The 21,628-nt window shown below is 42.7% G+C and overlaps 1 protein-coding gene across 1 annotated transcript in view; it reads left to right on the top strand.

The window, feature by feature from the left end:
* Positions 1-21,628, top strand: part of AK9 (adenylate kinase 9) — a 156,820-nt gene that overhangs the window by 2,471 nt on the left and 132,721 nt on the right. The window contains exons 2-7 of the mRNA XM_044290719.1: positions 8,015-8,140; positions 13,159-13,222; positions 15,203-15,255; positions 15,437-15,533; positions 20,678-20,790; positions 21,446-21,619. Coding sequence (XP_044146654.1) covers positions 8,024-8,140; positions 13,159-13,222; positions 15,203-15,255; positions 15,437-15,533; positions 20,678-20,790; positions 21,446-21,619 — 618 coding nt within the window. The 5' untranslated portion in view covers positions 8,015-8,023. The remainder of the gene's footprint in view (positions 1-8,014; positions 8,141-13,158; positions 13,223-15,202; positions 15,256-15,436; positions 15,534-20,677; positions 20,791-21,445; positions 21,620-21,628) is intronic.

The raw sequence follows: 21,628 nt of genomic DNA, 5'->3' as shown, positions 1-21,628 counted from the left end.
GTAGCTGAACCCTAAGACTGGGTTCACACTTGAGCGTTGCGCAAACGCGCGTTTTACGCGCGTTTTTGACGCGCATTTTTATGCGCGTTTTTGTAATAGTAAACGCGCGTTTGACGCGCGTTTGTGTGATTCACTACAGTGTCCTATGGCCACAAACGCCCCAAAAGTCGCTCATGTACTTTTTGGAGCGTCGGGCGTTTTACAGCGAGATCGTACGCGCTGTAAAACGCCCAAGTGTGAACCATTCCCATAGGGAATCATTGGTTTCTCCTTGTTGAGCGTTTTACAGCGCGTAGGAACGCGCTGTAAAACGCTCAGGTGTGAACCCAGCCTAAGGCCCCTTGCAGACGAGCGGAATAGGTCCGGATGCATTGCGATAATGCGTTCAGTGAAAATTATGTGATTTTGCAAGTAAGTAGATTCAGTTTTGTTTGCGATAGCGTTCAGTTCAGTTTTTATCGTGCAGGTGCAATGCAATTTAATGCGTTTTGCACACGCATGATAAAAAACTAAACGTATACAAACAACATCTCTTAGCAACCATCCGTGAAAAACGCATCGCATCCGCACTTGCTTGTGGATGCGATTTTCACGCAGCTCCATTTATTTCTATGGGGCCAGCGTTGCGTGAAAATCGCAGAATATAGAACATGCTGCGATTTTCACGCAACGCACAACTGATGGGTGAAAAAGAACACTCATGTACACAGCCCCATTGAAATGAATGGGTCAGGTTTCAGTGCGGGTGCTATGCGTTCGCATCACGCATTGCACTCACGCGGAATACTTGCTCGTGTGAAAGGCTGCACTGCAACACTGGTCGCAGCCAGGATTACCAGTGAATAGCCAGTGAATCATAAAGGAAGAGAAAGTATTAGGCTAGCTAGGACAACACCATGCCACTGGTCGCGCGACAGCTGTCACAGCCAGGACAGTAGAGTAGCTGTGATCCTATAGAAATGAATGGGATTGCAGCGCAAGTTGGTTTGGAGTGGGCGGGACAGTCGCCATGTGGTCGTACCTTAACTAAGACCTCAACGCAAGTGAGAAACTCTAAGGCAAGGTCTACACGACGACATTTATCTTGCGACAATAAGTTGCGCGACAGATAGGGCACAACTACACTGCAACATTTGTTGCGCAACATTTTGTGGCACCAACGTCGCGCACAATTTTTATAATGGCAGTCTATGGTGTCGCACTGCAACATGCGTCATGCTGCGACGCGACAGTCGTAGAAAAATCCATCTCGAATGAATTTTTTGCGACTGTTGCGTCACAGTCGCAGCATGTTGCAGTGCAACACCATAGACTGCCATTATAAAAAAATTTGCGCGACATTGGTGCCACAAAATGTGCGACAAATGTCGTCTTGTAGACCTAGCCTAAGCGAGATCAAGGGATGACTATTTTAAAGAGGACCTGTCACCTCTCCTGATGTACATAACATAGTACATAAGGCCGAAAAAAGACATTTGTCCATCCAGTTCGGCCTGTTATCCTGCAAGTTGATCCAGAGGAAGGCAAAAAAAAACTGTGAGGTAGAAGCCAATTTTCCTCACTTCAGGGGAATAAAAATTCCTTCCCGACTCCATTCAGGCAATCAGAATAACTCCCTGGATCAACGACCCCTCTCTATTCCCTATAGTCTATAATATTATTACGCTCCAGAAATACATCCAGGCCCCTCTTGAATTCCTTTATTGTACTCGCCATCATCACCTCCTCAGGCAGAGAGTTCCATAGTCTCACTGCTCTTACCGTAAAGAATCCTCTTCTATGTTTGTGTACAAACCTTCTTTCCTCCAGACGCAGAGGATGTCCCCTCGTCACAGTCACCGTCCTGGGAATGAATAGATGATGGGATAGATTTCTGTACTGACCCCTGATATATTTATACATAGTAATTAGATCTCCCCTCAGTCGTCTTTTTTCTAAAGTGAATAACCCTAATTTTGATAATCTTTCAGGGTACTGTAGTTGCCCCATTCCAGTTATTACTTTAGTTGCCCTCCTCTGGATCTTCTCCAGCTCTGCTATGTCTGCTTTGTTTACAGGAGCCCAGAACTGTACACAGTACTCCATGTGTGGTCTGACTAGCAATTTGTAAAGTGGTAGGACTATGTTCTTATCACAGGCATCTATGCCCCTTTTGATGCAACCCATTATCTTATTGGCCTTGGCAGCAGCTGCCTGACACTGGTTTTTGCAGCTTAGTTTCCTGTTTATTAAAATTCCTAGATCCTTTTCCATGTCAGTGTTACTGAGTGTTTTATCATTTAGTATGTATGGGTGACTTGCATTATTCCTTCCCATGTGCATAACTTTACATTTCTCATGTGTTTTAGTAAATACTTGTGTTCCTCGTGAAATAATTCTGGAACATCTATTTTCATAGCTCTGTGTTGTGCTGTTCTTCTGTAATTCCTCCTACAAATGTATGCATAAATTGACAGCTGAATGTTGTGCAAGTTGAACGCATTGCACCCGCACTGTATCCGGACCTATTCATTTCTATAGGGTTGTTCACATGAGCCGTGATTTTCACGCATCACTTGTGCGCTGCGTGAAAATCGCAGCATGCTCTATTTTGTGCGCTTTTCACGCAACGCAGGCCCCATAGAAGTGAATGGGGCTACGTGAAAATCGCAAGCATCCGCAAGCAAGTGCGGATGCGGTGCGATTTTCACGCACGGTTGCTAGGAGACGATCGGGATGGAGACCCGATCATTATTATTTTCCCTTATAACATGGTTATAAGGGAAAATAATAGCATTCTGAATACAGAATGCATAGTACAATAGGGCTGGAGGGGTTAAAAAATATTATTTAACTCACCTTAATCCACTTGCTCGCGCATGTTCCTGCAACGCACCCGCACCTTTTCCCGCAACGCCCATGTGAAAGAGGCCTTACAGTTTCTGATGCTGTTATCACTGATTGGACAATGTCAGACTATGTAGGGACACCCCCCCCCCCCCCCCCCCAATGGTAATACCCAGTTGTCAATTTATTCCTGAATTTCAAGGAGCAATAACAGTACATCACGGAGCTATAAGCAAAGAAGCTCCAGAAATGATATTTTGTGAGGAATACAATTGCTTAGTAATGGCTCACGCACACAAGCGTGTGTGCCCTGTGCTGCGGACCCATTCATGTGAAATGAGGTCTGCAATCCACAAGATACGTTCTGCACCGCGAAAAAATAGAACATGTTCTATTAATTTGTGGTGTAGAAACACGGACCGAAATCCCACGGAAGTGCTTCCCTGGGCTTCCAATGCGTGCCTCCGCTCCGTATCGTGCAGATTGCAGACTCATTCAGTCCACAATATGGGCACAGACGGCCTGTGGTTGTGTGAATGAGCCCTAATACAGACATGTTAGGAGAGGTGACAGATAACGCATAATAGCCTCTTAATGCAAAGTGACATGGGGGAAGAACTGGATGCGAGAGAAGAGGCTGGCTTGGGCTCTTTGAAAGATTAAAAATGTCTACCTGGGCACGGGATGCCTTGTGTTTATCAGGTCAGGAAATCACAGACAAAAACTACACAAGGGCCGTCAGCTGACGGAACTCAGGGAGGACAGTCTGCAAATAGACAAATTTTTAGTCCCTGTATCACAAAGATTGCTGAAAATTTTTAATAAAGATCAATTGAAAAAATTATTTTTATCCCAAAATGAGTCAAATGCAATCATGAAAAAATTTCCCCATGATGCCCCTAGCCAGTCATATCTGGCCGTGACTTATGAACCAGTGACGTACATGTACGTCATGCTGATCGGGCGGGTGCAGGAGCTGCGCCTGCCCTATCAGCAGCAGGGGTCCGGCAGTCACAGATAGCCGAACCCCTGCTGTATGCGCTGGCATAGTTGAAAACACCTATGCCAGCGCATTAACCCTCGTACTACCGTGGTCAGTGCTGACCGCGGCACATGCGTGATCCTGCCGGGTGGCATTCGGGTCCCCTCGATGCTGTGACGGGGACCCGATGGCAGGGAAGGCAGAAGTATTGTAATGCATTGTAAAGAGGATCAGACCTCCAAAACTTGAAGTCCAAGAGTGGGACAAAAAATTAAGTGAAAAAAAGAAGTTAAAAATATAAAGTTTTACAAAAATAAATAAAAAAATTCAAGTAAAAAAAGTGTCCTTTTCCCCCCCAAAAAAGTAAAAAATAGGGAAAAAATATCCGGCACTATAAAAATATCATATGACCGAATCCCTCAGATGAACACCGTCAAAAAAATTAAATAAAAACTGTGCTAAAAAAAATATTTTTTTGTCACCTTACATTACTAAAAGTGCAACACCAAGAGATTTAAAAGGCGTATGCTTCCTAATATAGAACAAATCTAACCGCCACCTCATCCTGCAAAAACTTAGCCCCTACCTAAGACAATCGCCCAAAAATAAAAATAAACTATGGCTTTCAGACTATGGAGACACTAAAACATGATTTCTTTTTGTTTCAAAAATGCTATTGTGTTAAATGTAAAAAAAAAAAAAAAAAAAGTTTACATATTAGATATCGCCGTGTCTGTAACAACCTGCTCTATAAAAATACTACATGACCTTACTCCTCAAGTGAACACCGTAAATAAGCTAAAATAAAAACTGTGTCAAAAAAGCCATTTTTTGTCACCTTACATCACAAAAAGTGTAATAGCAAGCGTTCACAAAGTCATATGCTCCCCAAAATAGTGCTAATCAAACCGTCATCTCCTCTCGCAAAAAATGATACCCTACCTAAGACAATCACCCAAAAAAAAAATATATATATGGCTCTCAGATCATGGAGACAGTAAAACATGATTTTTTATTTGTTTCAAAAATATTATTGTGTAAAACTTTAAAATGTTTTAAAAAGTATACCTATTAGGTATTGCCATGTCCGTAACAACCTGCTCTATAAAAATATCACATGACCTAACCTAGGTGAACATCATGAATAAAATCAAAACGGTGTCAAAAAAGCAATTTTTTTGTCACCTTACATCACAAAAAGTGTAATACCAAGTGATCAAAAAGTTATTTGAACCCCAAAATCATACCAATCAAACCGTCATCTCATCCCGCAAAAAATGAGACTTTACCTAAGACAATCGCCCCAAAAAAAACTATGGCTCTCAGAATATGGAGACACTAAAACATGATTTTTTTTGTTTAAAAAATGTTGCTATTGTGTAAAATAAAAAAATAAAAAAAGTATACATATTAAGTATCACCGCGTCTGTAAGAACCTGCTGTATAAAAATATCATATGACCTAACCCCTCAGGTGAACACCGTAAAAAAATTAAAAGTGTGTCAAAAAAGCAATTTTTTGTCACCTTGCATCACAAAAAGTCATATTTGGTATTATCGCGTCCGTAACAACCTGCTCTGTAAAAATACCACATGATCTATCCTGTAAGATGAGCATTGTAAATAACAAAAAATTAAAACTGTGCCAAAACAGCAATTTTTTTATTTTTACCTTGCCTCACAAAAAGTGTAATATAGAGCAACCAAAAATCATATGTACCCTTAAATAGTAGCAACAAAACTTCCACCTTATCCCGTAATTTCCAAAATGGGGTCTTTTTCCAAAATGGGGTCTTTTTTTGGAGTTTCTACTCTAGGGGTGCATCAGGGGCTCCTCATATGTGACATGGCAGCTTAAAATTATCCCAGTGAAATCTGCCTTCCAAAACCCATATAGCGTTCCTTTACTTCTGCACCCTGCCGTGTGCCCGTACAGCCGTTTATGACCACATATGGGATGTTTCTGTAAACTACAGAATCAGGGTAATAAATATTGAGTTTTGTTTTGCTGTTAACCCTTGCCTTGTTACTGGAAAAATGTATTAAAATGGAAAATCTGCCAAAAAGTGAAATTCTGAAATTTCATCTACATTTACCTTTAATTCTTGTCGAACACCTAAAGGCTTACCAAAGTTTGTAAAATCAGTTTTGAATACCTTGAGAGGTGTGTTTTCCAAAATGCGGTCACTTTTTTGGAGTTTCTACTCTAGGGGTGCATCAGGCGGTTTTCAAATGTGACATGGCAACTTAAAATTATCCCAGTGAAATCTGCCTTCCAAAAACCATATGGCGTTCATTTCCTTCTGCGCCCAGCCGTGTGCCCGTACAGCAGTATACGACCGCATATGTGCGATATAACTATATATTGCGATATATAATTTTCTTCTATATATCATCCATGTCCCCCAGCCAGCACCATCAGCCCCATGCCATTGCCATTTGTTATCATCCATGTCCCCCAGCCAGCGCCATCAGCCCCATGCCATTGCCACCATCATCATGTCCGCCAGCCAGCTCCATCAGCCCCATGCCATTGCCATCATCAGTCTGTCAATGATTGCCAAAAGATCTGTAACTACCTTAGGGCCCTTTCACACTTGCGTTGTCCAGATCCGGCATAGAGTTCCGTCGTCGGGGCTCTATGCCGGAAGAATCCTGATCAGGATTATCCTAATGCAGTGATGGCGAACCTTTTAGAGACCGAGTGCCCAAACTGCAACCTAAACCCACTTATTTATCACAAAGTGCCAACACGGCAATTTAACCTTAATACCAATCTAGTGTATCTTCCATGTACTTTATCATTTTAGCTATAATAACTGCCTACATTCAGTGCTCTGACTATGCCGTTCATAGCACGCCCTTCGCTGATAAATGGCAGGAAAAGTCTAAGGCTTATTGATACAACATAGACTTTTTCCAGAGGTGCGGGTGCCCACAGAGAGGGCTCCGAGTGCCGCCTCTGGCACCCGTGCCATAGGTTCGCCATCACTGTCCTAATGCATTCTGAATGGAGAGAAATCCGTTCAGGATGCATCAGGATGTCTTCAGTTCCGGAACGGAACGTTTTTTGGCCGGAGAAAATACCGCAGCATGCTGCGCTTTTTGCTCCGGCCAAAAATCCTGAAGACTTGCCGCAAGGCCGGATCCGGAATTAATGCCCATTGAAAGGCATTGATCCGGATCCGGCCTTAAACTAAACGTTGTTTCGGCGCATTGCCGGATCCGACGTTTAGCTTTTTTAGAGTGGTTACCATGGCTGCCGGGACGCTAAAGTCCTGGCAGCCATGGTAAAGTGTAGTGGGGAGCAGCATACTTACCGTCCGTGCAGCTCCCCGGGCGCTCCAGAGTGACGTCAGGGCGCCCCAAGCGCATGGATCACGTGATCACATGGAACACGTCATCCATGCGCACGGGGCGCTCTGACGTCATTCTGGAGCGCCCCGGGAGCCACACGGACTGTAAGTATACCGCTCCCCGCTCCTACTATGGCAACCAGGACATTAATAGCGTCCTGGCTGCCATAGTAACACTGAACGCATTTTGAAGACGGCTCCGTCTTCAAATGCTTTCAGTACACTTGCGTTTTTCCGGATCCGGCGTGTAATTCCGGCAAGTGAAGTACACGCCGGATCCGGACAACGCAAGTGTGAAAAGGCCCTTATAATAACAGCTTTCATTAATGTCTCCTGTCCCTTTCCACTGCTCCCTTAAAAGACCGTTGCTATGGCTCATCTGTCAATGGCTAGGAAGACAGAGAGGCGGTCCTTCATACTGCATGCCTGCATTAGGATTCAGAGTGAGGAGGCGTGTCTCTCAGTAATCCAATCTGATTGGCTGGCAGGAAGCTGCTGGCTACAGCAAGTTTGTATGTGACCTGAGGGAATGCAGTTTTGGCCTCAGAGAACTGGCAGAGGAGCCATCTTGAGAAGATCCTCATGATTCAAAACAGCCGTAACTAAGGGGAAAACTCAAAGAAAACTGTGGTAAAGTGAAGAAACTAAAGATTGCTTTATGCATAATGCTGCTGCAGCAGTAACATATGCTAAAATGGATTTTTGTTTTAATGAAAATATGACAGTTACTCTTTAAGGTGAAAAATAGCAAGGTCCCATGCCATTTACCAGGTAAACTAGAGAGGAAGTACATTTATTGATGTCAAGTATTTAAGCTCATTTACTTATGAACATTTTTGCTAACTTTGTAGGAGTTTGCCATGGCTGAGAGAGAGAACGTTCATATTCCTCCACTTGCGGATACCTTTGAAGAAAATGAAACAGAAAAAGCATTTCTTATGTCCAAGCCAACCTGCTTTCTTATCGTTGGAAAGCCAGTAAGGCCTCTACACAACTTTTCTATACTAATATCTGCATGATTGATCTATCATCTACTTTCATTTACCAGTAAATTTTCTCATTTCATGTTTAGATATGTTTTCTATTCATTTAATTTTCCTTTTTATTAATATATGGTACTGGGGTGTCGTATGGAATTCTATGGCTATGCTCATATGAAATAATCCTAATTTCTTACTGCACTGCAATTCATACAGTATTTACTGGAGATGTCATATACTGCTGTCTGTTTTCTGCTGAAAAGACATGAAGGGACAGGAACATTGCTAGAGTATTAAAAGATCAGAGGCATGTAAACCGATCGATTAGATAGACAGAAATCAGAGACAGCATATCTAAGGCTAATTTCACACTTGCGCTTGATCGGATCCGTTCTGAACGGATCCGATCATATTAATGCAGACGGAGGCTCCGTTCAGTACGGATCCGTCTGCATTAATAACTTAGAAAATTTTCTAAGTGCGCAAGATGCCTGAGCGGATCCGTTCAGACTTTCAATGTAAAGTCAATGGGGGACGGATCCGCTTGAAGATTGAGCCATATGGTGACCTCTTCAAGCGGATCCGTTCCCATTGACTTACATTGTAAGTCTGAACGGATCCGCTCGCCTCCGCACGGCCAGGCGGACAGCTGAACGCTGCAAGCAGCGTTCAGCTGTCCGCCTGTCCGTGCGGAGGCGATCGGAGCGGAGGCTGAACGCCGCCAGACTGATGCAGTCTGAGCGGATCCGCTCCATTCAGACTGCATCAGGGCTGGACGGAGGCGTTCGGGTCCGCTCGTGAGCTCCTTCAAACGGAGCTCACGAGCGGACCGACGAACGCTAGTGTGAAACTAGCCTAAGGCCTCATGCACACATCTGTCTTTTTTTCCCGCATTCAGTTTACATTTTTTACCTATTATTTCAATGGGGCTGCAAAAAATGCGGACAGCACACCCATAGGCTGGTATCCATATTTTGCGTATCTGTGGTTTGTTATGTGCATAAGACCTAAGAATGAAACAGCTGTGGTTGTACACCAGACCGCAGAAATGGACTTTACCTATAGCAGTCACCCATCCTTTGTCCTAAGAATGGCTTTTTGTACTCAATACCCCCAGAACTTATTTAAGCGTTGACTTACACAAAAAACGGACTGTCACAAAACAACATTTATGAAGCATATATCAATACTGGAAGAAAACAAGACTCTTAAACTTACTGGTGGATGACAGGAACCAAATGTTCAGTGTCACAGGAGAAGGGGTGATTTACAAATGGAATGGATGGTAGATGTATGGAATAGAGTGACAGTGAACGGAGCAATACTCAACTGACCTTTCTGAATTCAAGACAGCAAATCAGCCTGGACAACGCAGGAGCACACCAACAAACAAATCTTGAAAACAGACTAGACCAGAACAAGATACAATCGTGAAACTACAGATCCCAGAAAAAAGTAAAAAATATATGGAACGGAACCACAATGGCGTGAGGTCTGGATATATAAAGGTTCAGTGACTCCACCCTAATCAACTGGCCATACAATAACCAAACCCATTTCAGATGCACAGTTAGGCTACTTTCACACTTGCGGCAGGACGGATCCGACAGGCTGTTCACCCTGTCGGATCCGTCCTGCCGCAAGTGTAAAAGTACACTTAGTGACTAGGTGAACATAAAGCAACACAGAGACCCCTGTTGCTCATAACAAAGACAGAATTAATAACAGAGCATGCTTAGATACCATGACTCAGCCCTGTGTTTGATAATATATCCGATAATATTTAACCGCCTTTAACTTTTCCATTCACATAGACGTATGAGGGCTTGTTTTTGCCTGACAAGCTTTACTTTCTACTAGGACCATTTAATATTGCATACGATGTAATGGGAGGCTGAAAAAAAAATCCAAATGGGGTGGAATTGAAAAAAAAATAAAATTTTTGCCACAGTTTTACAGGTTTCTTTTTTATGGTGTTCACTATGCTGTAAGAATGATATGTTCACTCCATTCTGTGGGTTAGTACGATTACAGCAGTGCCACATTTTTATAGTTTTCCTTGTGGTTTAATATGTTTAAAAAAAAATACAACTTTTTTTTTATTTGTATCACCATATTTTGACCCCCATAATTTTTTTTATATTTTACTTCTGCAAAGCTGTGTGAGGGCTAATTTTTTTGCATTGCAATCTGTAGTTTTTGTTGATACAAGTTGGCTTTTTGATCATTTTTAATACGTTTTTTGGGAGGTGAAGACTGAATCAGCCATTGTTTTCCTTTTATGACATTCACCGTTCAGGATAAATAACATAGTACATAAGGACGAAAAAAGACCTCTGTCCATCCAGTTCAGCCTGTCATCCTGCAAGTGGATCCACAGGAAGGCAAAAAAAAAACCTGTGGTAGAAGCCAATTTTCCCCACTTTAGGGGAATAAAAAATTCCTTCCCGACGCCAATCAGGCAGTCAGAATAACTCCCTGGATCAACGATCTCTCTCTAGTAGCTATAGCCTGTAATATTATTACGCTCCAGAAATACATCCAGGGCCCTCTTGAATTCCTTTATTGTACTCGCCATCACCACCTCCTCAGGCAGAGAGTTCCATAGTCTCACTGCTCTTTGTGTACAAACCTTCTTTCCTCCAGACGCAGAGGATCTCCCCTCGTCACAGTCACCGTCCTGGGAATGCATAGATGATGGGATAGATCTCTGTACTGACCCCTGATATATTTATACATAATAATTAGATCTCCCCTCAGTCGTCTTTTTTCTAAAGTGAATAACCCTAATTTTGTTCCTTAACCTTTTATTCCCATACGGTATGTACCTCTCACAATGAGATTTTAGGATGCTTTTAAAGATCTCATTTTGTGGCTGTATTTTTATTTTTGAGGACTTTGACCCAGTTAGTTAGGCCTATGGCCTCTCTTAGTTGGCTAAATCTAGCTTTTTTGTAAGTTTGATATTTTTGTTCCTCCCTGTAGAAACGCTCTTTTGAATTACTTTATGGTCACCATTTCCCAGGTGTCCCCCAACCTGCACGTCTGTTGTTCTGTCAGGTCTATTGGTTAATACTAAGTCCAGTATGGCTGTCCCTCTAGTCGGGTCCTGAACCAGTTGGGAGAGGTAACGGTCTTTGATTATTGCCAAGAACCTGTTTCCTTTATGAGATATACAAGTTTTAGTTTCTCAGTCTATATCTGGGTAGTTGAAGTCCCCCATAATAACCACCTCATTATGATTTGCCGCCTTGTCGATCTCATTTAGTAGTAGATTTTCTGTGGACTCTGGTATATTAGGTGGTTTATAGTAAACTCCTATTAGTAATTTATTATTGTTTTTAGCTCCATGTGTATCTACCCACAGTGACTCCACATGTTCATGTCCCTCACTTATATCTTCACGGAGTGTGGGCTTTAGACAGGACTTTACATAAAGGCAAACCCCTCCCCCTCTCCGGTTTTGTCAATCCTTTCTAAACAGACTGTAACCCTGTACATTAACTGCCCAGTCATAGCTATCATCCAGCCATGTCTCAGTTATTCCCACTATGTCATAGTCCTCCTCACACATCACTAATTCCAGTTCACCAGTTTTATTAGTCAGGCTTCTGGCATTAGTATACATACATTTGAGAGGTTTATGTATATTTTTTACCCTACACCTTTCCTTCTGAACTGTTCTAGTCCCTCCTTCCATTCCTCCCACACCTCCTTCCATTCCTCCCCCCATAAAATTTTAATGGTTGAGGCATTTTGGTAGACAACAAGAAGAAGAGTGCGTGATCAGTGATAACACCGATCATGGACAGCTTACCTATTAGGTGCCCTGGTCAATTGTGACCATGGCATCTGAGCAGTCTTTCCCTGGAAGACCTGTGCTCCCAGGGACCGAACAGCATCCCAAGATCGAGAGAGTTGTTTGGTTGCTACGGCAGTCTGAAGCCTTCTGAAGGTGTCAAGGCCTGCCATAGTGAAGTTACTATCAGGATCGGACTCAATCTCCCATAAGCTGCAATGTCAAATCATTGCAGTTTATGGGAGAAGCGATCAGACGATCGCATGTGAATAAATATTTTTTTTAAAAAAATATTTAAAAAATAATCACCCCCTTTCCACAATTTAAAAACAAAAGTAAACAATACAAAATAAAGCTCATTAGTATCACTGCATTCCAAAATGCCCATACTATTAAAATAGAAAAATATTTATCTGGTATGGTAAACAGCGTAATGGCAAAGAAATTGAGATGGCCGATTCGCTGTTTATCGGTCGTTTCACCTCCCCAAAAAATCGAATAAAGAGATCAAAAAGTCATACACATTCCAGAATCACTATATTGATATCACTGAAGGTTACAGATTGCCCTTTAAAAAAAAAAAAAAAAGCCCTTACACAGCTCTGCAGAATTAAATATAAAAAAAAGTTATGGAAGTCAGAATATGGTGATACAAAGAAAAAGTTACTTTTTATCATTTTTTTTTTAAAGTATTAAAACATTGTAAAAAGGTGATATCACTGTAATCATGCTGTCCCAGAGAATGGAGTTAACATGTCAGTTTTATTGCATGGCTGGCTGTAAAAACTCAACCCATAAAACTATTGCAGAATTGCTTTTTTTCCAGTTACACCCCATTTATTTCAATAGTTTTTATTGAAGGTTTCAAGGTAGTAAATACAAAGTTAATCAAGCCAATGATCAGAGTGGTATTGACCAAATATAGCTCGAGGTAACATTATTGATACATGAGGGGAGGGGAAGGGGGGGGGGGACAACAAAGACCATGGGTAGGAGGGAGGGGTGAAGGTAACAGTAGGTATATAAGACAAGTAAAAACACAAAACATAAAGTCTCAGGTACAATTACAATGACATGTTTGTCAAATCACTGTTGTTAGTGGAGAGTTACACCCCATTTAAAAAAAAATTCCAGCTTCCCACTACATCATATGCAATATAAAATGGTGCCCTTTGAAAGCACAAAATAAGCCCTCATACAATGCTTTCTCTTCTAGGGTACGGGAAAGGCTACTCTTGGGAAGAAGCTTTCACAGTCATGGAACTGCATTTTTATTGAAGGTAATGTTTTTCTGTGTGTAATTTCAAGTATTAAAAAAAATATATCAAACAAACCTTAAAATGAACTCCAGTCCATACAGCCAAGAGCATTCATAGTGATGCCGAATACAGGAGAACCATAATGAGGCAGGGCTTTCTTAATGCACAATGTCAGTTTCCAATTGAGTGGTGATTAGTGTTGATCACAAATATTCGAATTGCGAATTTTTATTGCAAATATGGCACTTCAAGAATTCGGAAATATTTTGAATATAGTGATATATATTCATAATTTTGAATATTTGAGATTTTTTTAAAATCAGTACACATGATCCCTCCCTGCTTCTAGCTTGTGGGCCAATGAGAAGGCGGCAATATCTTTGACTTTAGCAGTAGTGTTGATAGCGAGTTTTTATCGCTAATTTTTCAATTGACGATTTCCGCAATCAAGAAAATAATGACTGGAGATAACGAATTCTTGAATTTGCGAATATTCGCCCAAATATTTGCGAAATATCACAAATTTGAATATTGCCCCTGCCGCTCATCACTAGTGGTGATCCTGCTCCTGTATAAACAAGAAGATCCACATGCACCCTTTATGTATTACTTCAATATTATCTAGCCTTGTGGTGCAATATTCTCTCAAAATATGGTTCTACAATGCCCACTGCGGGTTTCTTACCATCAACAGACTTAGAATCTATCTCTCTCTTGTGTGACTAGGGACCTTAGGCCGTTACACCTACTCAAAATTGCTATGTAGACCATAAGCCAAAAATGTGTGCATCTTCCAAACGCCAACTTATATGGCTGCTTAACTTTCTGCACACAAATCTTTAGCTGCAGTCACTCTGCAAGTCTCTCTTAGGCTCCAAAGACTTGATTGTAATTCCTCATAGGACTTTTGTTCCTACAGGATGCACTGCCTCGTCACATCTCCAGTCTCGCACACTACTGACTCACAGGAAGGAGCCAAGCCCAAGGGAATGGACTCTGCCCTGCCTATGGACTGTTACCAGGCCATGGGTTAACCCTCAATGTTCTAGCCAGAATTGAAATAACTGCTTAACCACACATTAGAAAATGTTTAATATACCAAACTCTATTATCATTAGTGACAGTTGCATAACTCTCGTTAGCAGTGTCCTCCAGGTCATTGCACATGTGCATCTCATGTCTGAGGGCCAGAGACTAGCACCAAAAATGCTGCGAGATTTATATCAAGCTGGCAGCACAAGGGGAGTGTCTTTTCTGCAGCAGCTAAGGGGCGTGTCCATGCTCTCCCTATCACAGCTCAGGAGGAAGAAACTGAGCATGTGCGGCCTTCTGAATGAGCAGGACAAAGAAATAAAAAACAGCAAACAGCAGGTGGCGCTATACAGATACATTTATTGAATAGCTCACTGGCTAGGCTAAATTTTTAATTACTTGTAATTACAAAAGTATTCAGATTCAGGTGCTGATTTGAAAACTGTAGAATAATTTTTGTGAGACAACCCCTTTAACTGGCACCAGCTGTATCTACTGTTAGACGCTGTGGCAGTTTTAGGACATGCCGCCTGAAAAAGGACACAAAACCTGAGCTATGATAGGGAGAGAGCTGCAGCAGAAGTGACACACCCCCTGAGAAAGGTTGCATCCCCTGAGCTGCCAGCTTGGAATAAATCTAGGAGAACAATTTGAAAAATGAATGTGGAGATCTCTGGACCCATATGAGGTACAGGGTTGGTACTAGCTTTGTCATAAAACGACTGCCATGTACTACATGATGTCTGATTTTCATTTTTTTAGATGAATCATGGGATATTGCCTTTAAAAGAACCTTACTATAAAGTCTAGCTATTGCTTTGCAGAACAGAAAAAAGATTTTAGAATGGTTGTAAAGTGGCTCTTCTTACACATTTATTCTGATTTGAAAAGTGTTCATGATATATACCGTAGGTTTAAAAAATACTTTACCACTAATGCCTTATTTTTTTGTCATTTATAATTTTCTAGCCAAAGAACTGATTAATGAGCACATTAAGCGGGAAACAGATGAAGGCATTATGGTTGGTGCTGTGTATTTGTTGGATAAAATAGCGCATTATTGTGTTTCATATTTTTTATGAGAGACATGAGACTCTCATTTTTCATAAAAAGGAAGACTTGGAGACAGTATAGCTCTGCTTTGTTGTTATCCTAATCTTAATGGGCATTTTATTGTACCGTATGTGACTTTTTTCTGTGCAGATTCAAGAACTACTTTACAAGGGTCAGAGCATACAAGATGAACTCATAATACAGCTTATAGTGAACAAGATAAATTCTGCAGAAGTGGCCCACCATGGTAACGTATATAAGCTCACACACTGCTGTTTCTTTTTTCTGTGTAATAAGTAATAACGGAAAACAGTGATGTGTGGCAGCTTTTAATGGTGTGGGGATTCGCTCTGGTAGTTGAGATAAGCGGTTGCAGTACAGAGGCAAAGTTCAAGTTCGTAATTCAAATGTCTGTGTTTATTCACACATAAGTTCAATCAAAAAACACTCTTTGCAGGGTTGGTGTTTGTTCACACCGAGTAGAAAGTTCATGCATAACAAAAAACGTCACCTTGTCGGCGGTTCTGCCTCCAGCAGTCTAAATACAGGCTTTATTTGGCCTGATCTCCCAACACACGGGTCTCAGCTTTTCAGCCCAGCACAGGCCTCAGATCACAACACACAGGGCGTTTTCTGCTGCTGAGCCCAGCTGCCTTTTTAAGGATAGCCAGGTGCTGTCAAAACCCGGCCTGCAATGTGGGGAGTAGTCACCCACCCAGCACTTTGACTACTCCCAATAAGAGCCATCCCAGATCAACTATTTACAGCCATACTAAATAGAAAAAGTATCGATCGGCATTAGCTGCCGCTGACACATGGAAATACTGGCCTTTACTTCTCCGAGGCCAAGAACCTCGGTGACACATACCTACCATCAATGACGACCCCTTGTACCTTCCTACATACCTTCCCCCCTTTGTTCAACCCTGAGAGGGTGAACACACGCTAGGCAGTATACCCGGGACAGGGCATCCGCGTTTCCCTGTAACCGGCCTGCCCTGAGTTCCACCGAAAACTTAAAGTTCTGTAAAGAGAGAAACCAGTGGGTGACCCGGGCATTTCTGTCTTTGGCCTGGCTCATCCATTTGAGAGGGGAGTGGTCAGTCACCAGGCGGAACTTTCTCTCCAACAGATAGTAGCGGAGAGATTCTAGTGCCCACTTGATAGCCAGGCACTCTCTCTCCACTATACTGTACCTGGTCTTACCTGGGGTAAGCTTACAGCTGAGGAAGACAACGGGATGCTCCTCCCCGTTGACTTCCTGAGACAGTACAGCACCAAGGCCTACTCTGGAGGCATCGGTCTGTACTATAACCTCCCTTTTGAAGTCGCATGGGGGACAAGCCTCATATAATATTCCACCATTCCTAGGAACGACTTTACTTGCCTAGTAGTGACAGGTCGGGGCCAATTCCGTATCGCCTCTATTTTGTTCATTTGGGGTTTGATGACTCCACGCCCAATGACATACCCTAAGTTTTTCTGTTCCTCTAACCCTATCGCACATTTTTTGGGGTTAGCTGTTAGTCCAGCCTTTCGAAGGGAGTCCACTACAGCCTGTACCTGGAGTAGGTGACTTTCCCAGTCAATATTGTTGATGACAATATCGTCCAGGTAAGCCGAAGCGTACCGACGGTATGGACACAGCACAATGTCCATGAGCCGTTGAAAGTTGGCGGGGGCGCCGTGCAGACCAAAGGGTGACACCTTATACTGATACAGCCCCTCTGGAGTGAGGAAGGCAGTTTTCTCTTTGGCATCCTCCGTTAAGGGTACCTGCCAGTACCCTTTGGTGAGGTCCAAAACAGAAAAATACCGGGCTTGGCCTAACCTCTCAATAAGCTCATCCACCCGCGGCATGGGATATGCATCAAATTTTGAAATCTCATTTAGTTTGCGGAAATCGTTACAGAACCGTAACGTCCCGTCTGGCTTGGGAATCAAGACTATTGGACTTGCCTATTTACTTTTGGACTCTTCAATGACGTCTAGTTGTAGCATCAGCTGCACTTCTTCCGAGATGGCTTGTCGCCGAGCCTCGGGTACCTGGTATGGTTTCAACCAGACTCTGGCCTGAGGCTCAGTGACAATGTCATGTTGGATGATAGAAGTGCGTCCAGGGAGGTCCGAGAACACGTCCGTGTTCCTGCTGACAAACAGCAGGTTTGCCAACTCGGGACCCGGTGGCAAATCCTCCACGTCTCCAACCATTACACTCAGCGGGGTTGTCTCCCCCTCTTCCACGGAAGTGGCGGCTACCGTGGACAGAGACACCAGGGCGGAGGGATAGTCCTTTAAGTCTCTATGGATGCAAACGACCCCGACTTTTGGCCAGTATACTCAGCGAGCTGCGCCAGGGAACCAGGGTACCAGTTTCACACAGCTTTCTGGCATACAAGGAGTGTCAGTAGCCATATTTAGCATCCATGGGTTCGCCCCGATGGGGACAGTTGGCTCTTATGTGTCCAGGCTCCTGACACCGCCAGCAGACTATCGGACTGGCACCAGTCGCCGGGTCTGGGGTGGAGATTTCCGGGGTTTGACTGCCCCCCTCCCAAAAGAACCCGCCTGTAGAGTCCTGGTAGCCTCATAGCGCTCCACCAGGTCGACCATCTCAAGGGTCTTACCAGGAGACACCTGGCCGATCCAGTGCTGGAGAGGGTACGGCAAAGCCCTCTAGAATACATTAGCCAACAGACGGTCCAGCATAGAAGTGAAACTCAGCACGTCAGACTGCAGCCATTTTTGCAACCGGTGTAACAGATCATAATGCTAAGGTTTAGCGGGTTCAGCCGGGTTAAACTCCCACTGATGCACCTGCTGGTCCCGGACCACACAATCTCACCCTTTACTGTTGTGTAATTGTGGAGATTCGCTCTGGTAGTTGGGATAAGCGGGTGCAGTACAGAGGCAAAGTACAAGTACGTAATTCAAATGTTCATGTTTATTCACACATAAGGTCAAACAAAAAACACTCTTTGCAGGTGTGGCAATGTGACTAGTGATGTGTGCAGTAAAGTCCCGGGGAAGCATGAAAAAGGGGTGTTTGCACCAGGAGCATGTCACCAAGGGGCCCCGCCTTGGTGGAGTAAAGGCCCTAGATATAGGAGGCCACCAAGTTAGTTGGTGGACACCAAGAGAGTTAGCTTAGCTGGCTCCAGCTAGTCCGGGGCAGGCTTTTACTGGGAACAGGCAATGTGTTGGGTGGGTCCCTGTTCCCCATGCTCCAGTCCAGGATTTTGGAATATGCCCATGTCCAGGGATGGTATTTAATCTTGTTGCTGGGTAAGGAGACAGAGTTTTTGTGAAACACAGTCCTGCTAGAGGCTCTGGAAGAGTGTACTGGGGCCATGGGGCTAGGTGCTAGCCGGATTGTTGGGGGACGCTATGACGCTTGGGTGCAAGTGGTCACAAGGCCGGAGTCGGGAGGACTACTGGGCCACACTCCCCCATAAAGGCACTGGACTTTAGACCATGTGTGAACGGTGCTCTGTACAGTCAGGAGGCTGATGGACATTGGGCTGGGAAAGCCGCATGTTATGACCGTGTGTGAACGGTGCTTTATGTGAGTCAGGTTATGTTATGTTTAGTTGTTTTGCTGAGGTGCCAAAAAAAAACAACGATATTTAGACCTGAAACTTGGTGTCTGGCGAAGATATTTGTGTGAATGACCCCCGGAGAAGAGCTAACCCCCCACACAGGGTTGGTGTTTGTTCACACCGAGTAGAAAGTTCATGCATAACAAAAAAACGTCACCTTGTCAGCGGTTCTTCCTCCAGCAGTCTAAATGCAGGCTTTAGGTGCCCTGCTCTCCCAACACACGGGTCTCAGCTTTTCAGCCCAGCACAGGGCTCAGATCACAACACACAGGGTGTTTTCTGCTGCTGAGCCCAGCTGCATTTTTAAGGATAGCCAGGTGCTGTCAAAACCCGGCTTGGAATGTGGGGAGTAGTCACCCACCCAGCACTTTGACTACTCCCAATAAGAGCCATCCCGAATCAGCTATTTACAGCCATACTAAATAGCAAAAGTGTCAATCAGCATTAGCTGCCGCTGACACATGAAAATACCGTCTCTTACTTCACCGAGTCCAGGAATCACGGTGACACATACCTACCATCAATGACGACCCCTTGTATCTTTCCTACAATGGTTTTATTGTATATGTACCAGTACGTTCACAATTTCATGTTCGTTGTATGCACCAGACAGGCTCTCGGCACACATGCCAAACATATACATAGGTCCTCATGCACACAGCATATGCCAATAGAGTATCATTTTGGCATACAGTGGGCCAATATGCATTGGAATACGTTTTTTGTCACTGCATAGGAAAGTGTAGTCTGTGGCAGTTATACAGAGGAAAACAGCAAAAGAAAACTGGCGGTATACAATTTATTTTACAGTATGCCACTATGCATATTTAGTGACATATGTGGAAGGCACGCTTCAGGGAATATTCTCAATGTATATCTCTGACAGAATCATAAGAGATGAAAACAGCCTAAAAATGTCAGTGCTACAGCCTTTTTCGTTCTTATAATTATCAAGGGTACCTGCAGTATCCTAGTGATGTACTATAACTCACTATGGTTAGAAAACCCTGTTAATGCATAGGTAGTTTATCCACATTGTACTGTATCATATAAACGTTTATAATTTCCTTTTTACTCTCTTTTTTTTTTTTTTTTATCAATACATTTTTATTGTCTTCCAAACAAATCAAATACAGCATTAGGTAGCATACATCAAGTCAGTACATTTATGTGGCCAAACATTGGCAATACTGACAAAGGTATCCATACAGTACATCAGAAGGGAAAAGAAAACAGAAACAAATCGAACAAAATGAGAAGGAAAACTATTTCTTGAGGGGGCGGCTATGGTGCAGGCTCCTTTATCTGGTATGGGTGCATCAAGACACTGGTGTCGCCAGTGTAGATCTCTTCCAGGAAAAATGGTTGGCTGTGGCTAAAGTTCGTTCATAATTAAAGGTGGTTTTGATTCTTGTGATAACTTCAGATACAGAGGGCGTTTTCAAGCTCTTCCAATATTGTGTAATGGCTAACTTAGTAGAAAAGAAGAGATGTGCTATGACCAGCCGATGGCTGTAGGGGATGGTATCTAGGTCTATGAATAGTAGAGCCAATGAAGGGGAGGGAGCCTGCTGGTAGCCCAACCGGTCCTAAGTGAGAGCAAAAACTTCTTTCCATATTGTATGGAGTGATGGGCATACCCAGAGTATATGGAGGAGTGTACCCCTTTGACCGCAGCCTCTCCATGTGGGAATATATGACAGAGTCTATCTGGTGTATAGTACCACCTCACGGTGGTCTTCATTAATGATTCATAATGGAGTATTTACTCTCATTTTTATTGACATTTTAGGTTACATGCTTTGTGGGCTTCCATCCCTCTCTGAAGAGTTCATAAAGATTGCAGAAGAGATTGAATTAATAAAGAATTTTACATTAAAACCTGATGTCATCATCAATATCAAGGTAAATTACTGGAGCTTATTGACTTGCTATTTCTTTGATTGACATGGTCTCTTGATGTGATTTGCATAATTGGGATTAGTGTTGATTAGTTATGAATAATAAATAGTGTATGGGAGCATTGAAATGACTTCTGGTTCCAGCAAAAATAAAAATATTTTTTACCAAAAGATGAAAGTGTTCTGTTTGTTCTCCAGTTTTTGTTTCCTCTGGACTCTGACTCTTTTGATCTCTGAAGGGAAATTTGTATAAGTCTGTACCACTAGTTTTCTAACTTTAGCTCGTCATGGAAACAGAAACCTATAGAAATTGTATAATGCAATAAATATTCCCCATGTTTTTTCCATACATAAAAAGAATAAACAAAAACATTTTTAAATAATTTATCAACCTTTTTAGTTTTTAACACCTTGTCCTCGTGTATAGAAACACAGATGAAGGCAACCAATGAGATTCCATCTTTAATTTTCCAAAAGAGCTCTAAAAAATGAAAGGTGGAATCTGATTAGTTGCTATGGGCAACTAAGCCAGTTTTCCTTTACATCAATTTTGATAAATCTCCCCCACAGTGTAATAATAAAGTACATTTAATTACATGAAATACATTTAAGACAATACAAGACATTTAATATTTAGGCTTTTCTGTGTTCCATGAAAGTGTCCAGACAAAGACTTAAGCAGAAGGCTAAGTGGACTTAAGCAAGATCCAGGAACAGGAAGAATTTATAAGCGTGAAGAATGGGACCCTGCTCTAAAAGAGAAGAAGAAAAAGCCTCAGGAAGGCGAAGAAGAAGAAGGGGAGGAAGAGGAGGAAGAAGAGCTAGAAGAAGAGGTAACATCA

Source organism: Bufo gargarizans, chromosome 4 (assembly GCF_014858855.1).
Source record: "Bufo gargarizans isolate SCDJY-AF-19 chromosome 4, ASM1485885v1, whole genome shotgun sequence".
Classification (NCBI taxonomy): Eukaryota; Metazoa; Chordata; class Amphibia; order Anura; family Bufonidae; genus Bufo; species Bufo gargarizans.
This window is presented reverse-complemented; position numbering and strand designations above follow the sequence as displayed.